Source organism: Spinacia oleracea, chromosome 2, assembly GCF_020520425.1.
Source record: "Spinacia oleracea cultivar Varoflay chromosome 2, BTI_SOV_V1, whole genome shotgun sequence".
Taxonomy (NCBI): domain Eukaryota; kingdom Viridiplantae; phylum Streptophyta; class Magnoliopsida; order Caryophyllales; family Amaranthaceae; genus Spinacia; species Spinacia oleracea.
The window spans coordinates 13,523,068-13,534,241 of record NC_079488.1 but is presented as its reverse complement, the minus strand read 5'-3'; the positions used below and the strand labels follow the sequence as shown (position 1 = coordinate 13,534,241).

The 11,174-nt window shown below is 36.6% G+C and overlaps 1 protein-coding gene across 1 annotated transcript; it reads right to left on the bottom strand.

Moving 5' to 3' along the window:
- Positions 1 to 8,091: 8,091 nt before the first annotated feature.
- On the bottom strand, positions 8,092 to 8,670 carry LOC110779862 (glutathione S-transferase T3-like). Its single transcript, XM_021984325.2, has one exon. It carries the CDS (start codon positions 8,668 to 8,670, stop codon positions 8,092 to 8,094), a length of 579 nt encoding a protein of 192 aa, XP_021840017.2.
- Positions 8,671 to 11,174: the final 2,504 nt, after the last annotated feature.

The following is an 11,174-nucleotide window of genomic DNA, read 5'->3' as shown; positions in this document are numbered from 1 at the left end:
CTTGGTAACTGACAAGTTAGCATTGCGGGACGTCTCCCACCTTGCGATTGTCCTCAAGCAGCACTCTCCCTTGTTGGACATACGCCCGTACCTGATTCGTTTCTTTTTTTAGCTTGCGGTAACCCTCAAGGAGCACTCTCCCTTGTTGGGTGTCCCGCGGTACGGCGGTACGTGCACGACCTAGAAATAGTAACCCCGCTAACTGCCAGAACCGGTTACACTTGTATTTATCATGTTTCGTATCTTATTATTAACTCATAGACATCGTTCTTATAAAATCATACATAAACATGCTTGAATATAATCATCATAAAACATACTTTATAAACACATTTCATATCCCACAATCCAATAAAAACATATCATTATAAACATATTTCATAATCTCATCAAAACACATTTCATAAGGGGATTGTGGGTGTTAACAATAGATGTTACCTCAACTGTAGTTTTATACTTCCCGTTTGATGGACCGTTCTTTTGAGCTCCGATCACTATTTGTTCTCGTAGTTATACGAAATTAATTTGCCGGATTAGTACTTCTCCATAAAAATAATTAACAACAATAGTTTGTTTGTTAAGTATATAGTTGCATCAAAAATTATTTTCAAATTAATTAATCTTAGTAATACGTAGTATAGAAAAACGAAAAAGAAACTTTACCCAATTTAGCTTAAGTGGTTGGTAAGGAAAGTTGACTTTTGTTTTAAAATATGAGCAACTTATTCAATTGGGTTTGGGCAAAGAAAATCCAATCTCATGGCTTCACATTAAAGTACGAACAGAACCAAGAAAAGGAGAGGTGAGGCTAAGAGACTTGCGTGAGTTAACACTTAGCAATAACTCGAATAGGGTGACACAGGGAGGTGGTGGTCGAATGAACGGAGGCAGAAGGTTTCGCCTAGGCAGTGATGGTGGTGGTCCGCATAAGTGAGGAAAGAGAGAGGGGTAATGTGACTTTCGGGTTGCGGGTTCGATAATGGGTTGCTATAATCTAGCTTCTACATTATGGATAATGGTTTTACATTGTTTTAGTTAATGAGAGGAGGTGTTTATGGTGGCAGTAGGTTGCACAAGCGGCGGTGCCGCGGTGGTGACAATGGTGGTGATACGTGAAAGCAGAGGATAGTTACGCGAATTTGTGTAGCTAATATCTTGTACTTATTTTTCTGTAAATCGAATTTGGTTGAGTGAGGAGTATGAGCAGATTTCATGAGTATTTATAGGGAGTTTGGAAGGGAGAAATCACGTAAGCCATGAGCTCATGCTAATGGTTTTGCAAAACATCCAAGCTCAATACCATGGAAATTTTAGAGAGGAAGAATAAAACTGTGTACTTTGTCTTTGCTGAGTTAGCTAGAGCAAGCAGCATGTGTGACATTTGTCAAGAAACATTGACCTTCATGGTGTTCCATTTACACGCAAGGGAGGAGTATGGAGGAAGATGAAGAAGAAGATGGACTTTTGTTCTTTTGTTGACTTAGGGGTAAAATCGTAATTCTGCCACTTGGACAATTTTCTGATTTTGGTATGAGTGTTGGCTAATTGGGCTTAAACCCTTCATACTAGTTCCGTGATTAGTTTTCAAATTCATAAATTAATATGTAATTCATAAATGATAAATAGTAAAATTATTATACTAATAATAACGTTATTAAAATTTGACGTTTTTAAGCTAATAATAATTAGTATTAACAAAATATGTTTTTTTTTTGAAAATGTGGGGTGTTACACAAATACTTAATTTAACATCATAAATTTACAAACTTTTGCGTTCGAAAAACTAAAACCTCCAAAAAGTCATAGTTAGGCTTCGAATTTGGGAATTCTGGGTTCGGCCGAAAAGTACTATTTTTGTCAAAATTTTAGAATGCCTTTTACATGCGGAATTGACACAAAAATCACTCGATTTGGATGAGTAACGAAGAAACTGCCGAAAAACTGCGTACATATAATTAAATAAACGCAATTTGCAATTAATTACAAAAATTAATCACCCCTTTAATTCTTTGCACATTTGTAAAATTTAACCGTGTTCATGCAATTTAGATTATGAAAATAATAAGAGGCTCGTGATACCACTGTTAGGTTATGATACATATGAATAAACATAAATCATGCGGAAAAACCATAAAGCCAGGAAACATATTATTTACACATAATCATTTAGCATAATTCAGATGCATACACTTTGTAGCGTGCCCTCCCTAGCTGCGCCCGAACCGAACAAGAACAAGTCTTTAGGACTCCAAGTGTCGTCCCTCCGTAGATAGTCCACAGCACGTCCGGATCCGCCTTAAGCTTGACCAACTAGAATCGCCCTTAAGGTTCCTTAGATTTTCGGCTATTTGGGTGCAAGTGTTTGGCTGATTTTTGCTTAAAAATCTTACCTTGAATACTTCAATAATCGTCTGTTAAATATGTGACCCTAGGCCTATACTTATAGAGTTTATGGAAAGGAATTATAATCCTACTAGGATATGGATTTATTAATTAGAATCCTATTTGAACTCTAAATAATAAATTTAATCTATTAGGATTAGAATTTAATCATTGCAAAAATTCCGATAGGATTAGGATTCGTTACGAACACGAGTGTCGCACGACCACGAGGGACGCACGCACCCGCGCAGGCCTTGCGGCCCACACGAGTGGGCGCTGCCTCGCAGCCCACGAGCACACGCTCCAGCGCGCGCGCCTACGGCCTTGCTGAGCCTGGCGTTGCGCTGTGGCCTTCGTGTTGGGCGCTCGGCTTGCTGGGCGTGGGCCTGGCTTCGTGCTGGGCCTTCGTCTGGCAAGCCTCGTCCGATGCTAATTCGTACGATGCGCTTCCGATTAAATTCCCGGTTCCGGAATTCATTTCCGATACGACCAATATTTAGTATTTCCGATTCCGGAATTAATTTCCGTTTCGAACAAATATTTAATATTTCCGTTTGCAGAATTATTTTCCGATTCCGATAATATTTCCGATTCTGACAATATTTCCGATTCCGACAATATTTCCATTTCCAATAATATTTTCCGATACGTACCATGTTTCCGTTTCCGGCAACATCTACGACTTGGATAATATTCATATTTCCGATACGATCCATATTTCCGTTTCCGGCAATATCATCGTTTCCGGAGTATTCATTTCTTGCTTATGACGATCTCAGCTCCCACTGAAACCAAGATCCGTCGATTCCGAATATCCATAGATGGAGTATTTAATGCCATTAAATACTTGATCCGTTTATGTACTATTTGTGTGACCCTACGGGTTCAGTCAAGAGTAAGCTGTGGATTAATATAATTAATTCCACTTGAACTGAAGCGGCCTCCAGCTAGGCATTCAGCTCACTTGATCTCACTGAATTATTAACTTGTTAATTAATACTGAACCGCATTTATTAGACTTAATATTATATGCATACTTGGACCAAGGGCATTATTTCCTTCAAGAAAACCCTGAAAAATGAAATGATAAGGAAAGGGACACATACCTAAATCACTTGAGCAACGACGGAAGAAGGGGTGGGGTGATGTAACTGAATTAAGTTCAGAAATCCCGAAATTGAAATTCGAATCACATTTTGTCATACCTAAGCATCAATTGCAAACAAGTGAAACAACCATTTGCAAATTAAAAAACCTAGAAATTTGATAACCCGGAACAAATAAGTTAAAGACGGAAAAATTAGGTAAAATTATTCAATAATTGAGACAGAATACCTCAATGGAACGTGGTAGCCCAATTGGATTGACAATTGATTTTCTTCCTTAGCAGTTCACAAGAAGTTAGGAACGGTAATGAGTTGAGGGAAGAGTGGGGAATACTCATTGGGTTTTATTTTCAGTTTTTTTTTAAGTAAAAAGGAATAGTACTTGTTGCCTTGTTGGAAATTGGTGAAAACGAGTGTTTGAGAAATTCTTCTCACTTAAAGGGGTTTTTTGTAAATAAATTGATGATGAGGTGCTCAAATCCAGTCACACTGCTTCAAATGGGTCACATGTACAGTCAACATTATATTTCGTAATATATCAACTACTATATAATATACAGTCAACAACTAGCATATACAATAAACATCAATTCAATCACTTGCTAATAAACTAAATATTATTTTTGTAATACATCACTAATCATAAAATATACTCAAATAAGATTATACTACCTACAATTTTCAAGCATAATATTTAGTAAATTGCCATTTAATTGGAAAGCTTTCCTCGCAATTTCTCGGTTTAAACACTCCGTAACTTTTCCCATTAGAAGATTTATCACTTTTTATGAGGTTTCTACTTCCTATGTAATTTACCGAAAGTCTTTTAAAAGTTATGATGATTATTAAGACCTTGTTATGGTGAAAAGATTTAATACTTTAATTTGCATGAATTATCAAATCATAGTATTAGGTTTTATGTAAATTCTAATAATAATAATACTCATCATTGTTAACACGAGTTTCACCTTTTTATTTCACAATTAGTTCTTGTATAGAACGAATTCTTATTTTTTCCACGGAAAAGTTTACATGTGGCATATAGTTCGTGGCACAAGTGTTAGTTTGCCACGAATTACGTTCACCCGTGGCATATTTTTTTTAGTCAATTTTTATTTCATGGTAGAAACTGTTTTTCCCGTGGCAAGATTAAAATATGCCACGGATTTTGAATTCCTGTGGCATAATTCGTGGCACAAGTGTCAATTTGTTGTAGGGAGTAAAGTATCCTCAAAAGGAAAGAAGGGTGATGGGATCCAACCATACACCAAAATAAGTCGGGCTACTACCGACAGTCGGGCCATACCGACAGGAATTCCAATGCACAATGGCATAAAAGAAGAATGAAACAACGTCTTGTATCATTCTAGGAGTATAAGTTTTCCGGCAAGACTCCCCCCATTGTTCATACTCAAGGTATATACGTTCCAAGAGTTTTGAAGATCTTTGAGTTACACTTTACGTTAATTAATATGTTATGTTCAAGGCGACTCGAGACTCTACTCAAGACACAACATACAAACAATTCAACAACTAAACAATTTAACAATTACTCTTCATTATTTTACTTCTTTAGGACTTGTGATCAAACATAGACTCAAGTGAAATTACTCCCATTGTTCCTTCTCAAAAACACTGTTTGAGATAACCCGGCATTGCCTATTAACAAGCGGGGTGTGCCCTTAGCACGAATTGTCCTTAATTTAATTTACATAGACTCTCTAACATATTCTACCCCTTGGTAGAATATATATTTCTCACTGGCAATATTCGACTGGCTCAATAATTATGCTAGACATCCTGTACTATAGCATAATAATAATAATAACTTGCATGCGCACTACTCATACATGCAAACCCACTTGAACAACATGCTTGACATAATTCAACGATTATAAAAGTCAATAACATGATAGTTCAATAGAATCTATAAAGCATAATTCAATTCATAACATGCTCGTTCACATAGATTCAATAATAATAATAACATGCTCGTTCTCAATATCAAACATGAATTCATAACAACATATTCATTCCCAATCATCAAATATGAATTCATTATAACATATAAGTTCACATGATTCGCATTCAATACACTTCATAAAGTCCTTAGGGGATGGGTGGTCACCCCAGTCTTGTACGTTCCTGGAATACTTAAGTACGGGGGCCACTGTGCGAATCACGACTCATCAGAAATCAACTCCTATAAACACAAAAGGAGAAACTAAATTATTATCCATGTTTACTAAATTTCCAGCAAATATTTAAAGCTACTTATGAATGTAACCACAATTAACATTGATTCTAAAACTCTTAGTTTAATTAGAAATCATTCATTAATCATTAATTTAGTAGTTTCAAATAGTCAACTCAAGTCCTAACAAAAAAACATTGACTTTTTAGCTTTAAAACCATTAAAAACCAACTTTTAAAGCTTATAAACAATCTGAAAATTTAAGTTGATTCCCATAATTTAAATTGTCGTTAAATTATGTGAATCAATCGCTTAATTAATTGAAATCAAAACCCCAATAATAGTTTATCATAAAAACATGTTTTGACTTCAAAAATCAACACTTTATAAACTTATTAAATCTGAAAAAAATAATTTCAATCATCCACACTAATCTCTTTAACTAAAGTACAACTCTAACCCAATACGGTGTTCATAACCGTTCTAATCAATTTAAATAACCCAATATTTAAAATAATACAATTAAAACAATTCAAAACTGAAATTTAATGTTTTTGAAAATATAATTTGATTAAAACAATTGAACAACACACACACACACACACACAACGATTAATCATTTGTGTGTGTGTGCGACGATCAACGCAACACAACAAGCAACAACAATGCACGCAACACGCACCGCGGGCAGCAATGGGCGCACGCAAAGGGACGAGTGGGCGACGAGGCTAGCGCTGGCACGGGGCGAGGAACACACACACACAACAGGGGTGTTGTGCTGCGACGCGACGCGGGCGGGGCAAGGAGAGCGAGCAGGCGAGGGCGCACGGCCACACAGCACGCAGGCACACTCGCGCTACGCTGCGGCTGCAAGGCGGGCGAGCTGGGCGAGCACGAGGCTTGGACGCGCACACGGATGCCTTGGGCTGCAAGAAAAGACGGACGAAGAAGAGGGGTGTGGGGCGTGGAGTGTGCCGCAAGGAGAGAAAAGAGAGGAGAGAGAGAGTGTGTGCTGAATTTTCTTGTAAGGGTTTGATATGAGGTCTATTTATAGGTTTTCTCTCCCATGTGGGCTAGGTTAAGGTAATTTTGAGATGGACTTATTACCGGGCTCATTTAATTATACTCCTTGTAAGCTTTGTTGGGTTTGATCATGACAAAACGACTGGGCTTTAATTAAATTAAATTCGTTTTTGAAATACGACCCAACAAATCCCGATTAAATAAATTCATTGAATTTATTTAATAAAAATACGGTTTTCGTAATTAATGAATAATTAAATTAATTAAAAATAAAAGTGCATTTAATTCTCATTAAATGGAATTAATTTATAAAAACTTTATAAATACAACAAAATGCTTTATAAATATAATAAAATATATTTATAATTATAGAAAAATACGATGTATTACACTTGGTATAATGGACGATCAACAAAGTAATCGTTCATTAACCTCGTGTTTGCAGCTTCATGATCTCTATCAATGTACCTACTCTTCTTGTAAGATATTCTTCTATTGCTGGATTCTTCTACGACTAAGGAAACAATCAATTGAGAAGCTTTCTCAATTATGTAATCTTCTTCTTCATCTAGACACTCATCCACATCGATGATGTTGTTGACATAGTCATCAAAGAAATCATCACTTGAGCTAGAAAAATTTTCATTTGGGTTCATGTTTGTAAGGAATTTGAAGAGGGGAAAGCTCTAGTGTTTGTTGGAAGAAGAAGGTTGTTGTGAAAAAAAGTGCAATGTAATTCTTCTTTTATAGACATATACGGATAAGATTGCAATCTATGTCTACGGATAACATTGTATTCCATATCTCTGCGGATAAGATTGTGATCTTTGTCTACATATAAGATAGCACTCTATCTATGCGGATAAGATTGCAATCTATTTCTGATGATAAGATTGTCACCCTTTATTTTGAAGATAAGATTGTAATCTATCCATAAAATAAGAATGCAATCTATATATAACGTCAGTGGATAAGATATCAATTTTAATTTATTAGTAATTCCATTAAAGAAAACACGATTACATTTAGCACTGAAATACAAATACATTAATCATAAAATATTAATAAATAGTTAACTAGAACAGGATTACATAAAACACTGAAATACAAGTACATTAATCATATAATACTACTACATTAAGCATTAAAACACAATTACATTTATCATGAAACATGAGTTACTTCATAAACTCTTCCTTCAGCTTCGCAAGATAATCTTCCTCAAATGGTTCAAGATAAGATTTTGTCATCAACCATTGAAACATCTTAAGCCTCAATTTTGTATAATCTCGATGTTTTTGGTACTCGAGCATATCAGACATTCCTTTTCTTATTAGAACTTGCTCATTTGACATCCCACTTAAATTGTTGTTGACTTCATTCAACCTAGTTGTAGCACCTTTCAATTACTTCTGGGCTTTCACTTTCTTCACCCGATCCGACGGGACGCTTTGGCATTCCATCTTCATCGCTTGATCTCTTAGAACTTCCTTCACTCACAATGGTTGAATCTCTACCAGGCATCCATCTTGGAAGGTGTTGCATTCGTAGCCAACAATGGTGAAATGTGAAAGGTTGACCATCTTCCATTTTTTGTCTGTAAAGTTCATGTGCTTTTGCCTCTAGCTCGTTAATAACCTCACCACTAGCTTGCAAACGCTCAGCTAAACCAAGTGCTGCAATCCACGAAGTAACACCTTCGTTGATTTGACCCCAACGCATTGTAAGAGATTTCATCGGGTTTTTAACGACTGCTGCGTCGTAGGAGTATTTGATTTTATTCCATAATGCACCCTTTTTCCGATCTATTCCTTGTTCCGGATCACCGGAACAATTAATGTAAGTAGACACCAAGTGTTTTTCTTCTTCTGCACACCACCTGCCCTTCTTCTGATTCCCTTTCTTACCTTTAATTACTTCAGTGTTTTGAACTTGAACTTCATCCTCATCTTCATCTTTCATCATCACCGAGTGATTGCGTTGGATATTGATTTTCAAACAACATTCTAGTGCTACTCCCGTCACCCCGGGGAGTTGTGGGATATTGATCTACTTGTGGAGATGTTGGACGCAGTGTGCTGGATGATGAATGTTGTGAAGTATTTTGGTGTAAAAAGTCTTGGTACATAGCAAGGAATCGAAGATGTTTAGCATATTTGGATAAAAAGTAATATTTGAATTTTGTTGGTAATTTGGATTTGGTTGGTAATTTTGATTTGATTGGTTTGGATTTTGTTGGTAATTTGAGTTTCTTTGATATCTATTTTCATAATTAGGATGATTGGGATCCATAACTATAAAGATGGAATATTTTTAGGATGATGAAAAATTATGGATTTTTTGGTGTGTTAAAAATATATCAAGATTGGTCTCTATTTATAGAGGATAAAAAATATGATTATTGGTGTTTATTTGAATAAATTGTATTTTTAAAGTTACCGTTTAATTAGTAATCATTAATATTACCGTTAGAAATGATTTGTTGTTGCTGCTGCATTTCGGACATCCACCGGTCATATTTGGCCTTTTTTTTATATAAAATAATTATCACGTGGGTTGTTTGAAGGGGATGAGAAACCCACTTGGTAAAGCCTTGGGACCACTATATCATATTGGAAGCATCCTATATTATTAACCTTCACTTTTGTTTTCTAATTACTAGACACATTGAACATTGGTGGGAAGCATCCCTTTTCCATTTTTGCTAAAATTAGAAAGGTGGTTTCCAATGAATGTGGATGCTCCTAGAGCATCCACATTCATGGGGAACCCATGAATTTCTCTCCCCTCATCTCATTGGTCCACATCACTTTCCACTAACTTTATCACATAACCTTCCCATTGAAGGAAATAATGCCCTTGGTCCAAGTATGCATTCTATGTTAAGTCTAATAAATGCGGTTCAGTATTAATTAACAAGTTAATAATTCAGTGAGATCAAGTGAGCTGAATGCCTAGCTAGAGGCCGCTTCAGTTCAAGTGGAATTAATGATATTAATCCACAGCTTACTCTTGACTGAACCCGTAGGGTCACACAAATAGTACGTAAACGGATCAAGTATTTAATGGCATTAAATACTCCATCTATGGATATTCGGAATCGACGGATCTTGGTTTCAGTGGGAGCTGAGATCGTCACAGGCAAGAAATGAATACTCCGGAAACGATGATATTGCCGGAAACGGAAATATGGATCGTATCGGAAATATAAATATTATCCAAGTCGTAGATGTTGCCGGAAACGGAAACATGGTACGTATCGGAAAATATTATCGGAAATGGAAATATTGCCAGAATCGGAAATATTGCCGAAAACGGAAATATTGTCAGAATCGGAAATATTATCGGAATCGGAAAATAATTCCGGAAACGGAAATATTAAATATTTGTTCGAAACGGAAATTGATTCCGGAATCGGAAATATTAAATATTGTTCGTATCGGAAATGAATTCCGGAATCGGGAATTTAATCGGAAGCGTATCGTACGAATTAGCATCGGACGAGGCCCGCTAGACGAAGGCCCAGCACGAAGCCAGGCCGTCGCCCAGCGAGCCAACGCACACCATCGCACGCCAAGCCTCGACCAGGCCCAGCGCAAGGCCAGGCCCAGCCAAAGCCTTGGGCGCGCGCGCCGGAGCACGACAGTGGGCCGAGCGCTGTGCGCCTAGCGTGGGCCGCAAGGCTTGCGCGGGTGTACGGTGCTCGTGCAATGCTTGTGCGGGAATCCTGAAGCAATCAGGATTCGAAGTGTGATTAAATCCTAAAACTATTAGATAATGATTATTTAATTAGAGTCCTAGTAGGGTTATAATTAAATAAATTAGTATCCTAATAGGATTCCAAAACCCTTTCCATAACTCTATAAATAAGTGCCTAGGGTCACATATTTCCAGAGATTATTCAAGTATTCAAAGTGAGTTTTTTGAGAGAAAATTCAGACACATTCCTTGACTAAAAGTGCCGAAAATCTTTAGTACCTTAAGGGCGATTCTAGTTGGTCAATCTTAAGGCGGATCCGGACGTGCTGTGGACTATCTACGGAGGGACGACACTTGGAGTCCTAAAGACTTGTTCTTGTTCGGTTCGGGCGCAGCTAGGGAAGGCACGCAACAAAGAGTATGCATCTAAACTATGCTATATGATTATGTGTAAATAATATGTATTCCTGGCTAAATGGTTTTTCCGCATGATTTATGAATTGTCATATGTATCATAACCTAACACCCATTTCACAATTTCGTACCTACATTCATTAACCTCCCCATTTACCTTCTCTCTCCTACTTTTCCATACCCCACTACCTTTTCTAATAAATAAGGTTTTAGTTTTTCGAATGCAAAATTTCGTAAATTTAAGATGTTAAATTAAATATTTGCGATTCTTGTTGATAAATCTTGAATTTTTGATTGACCTACTGTATATGTTTAACAAGTTTGAATGCCTAGCCTTGTTAATTATGCAATCTAAT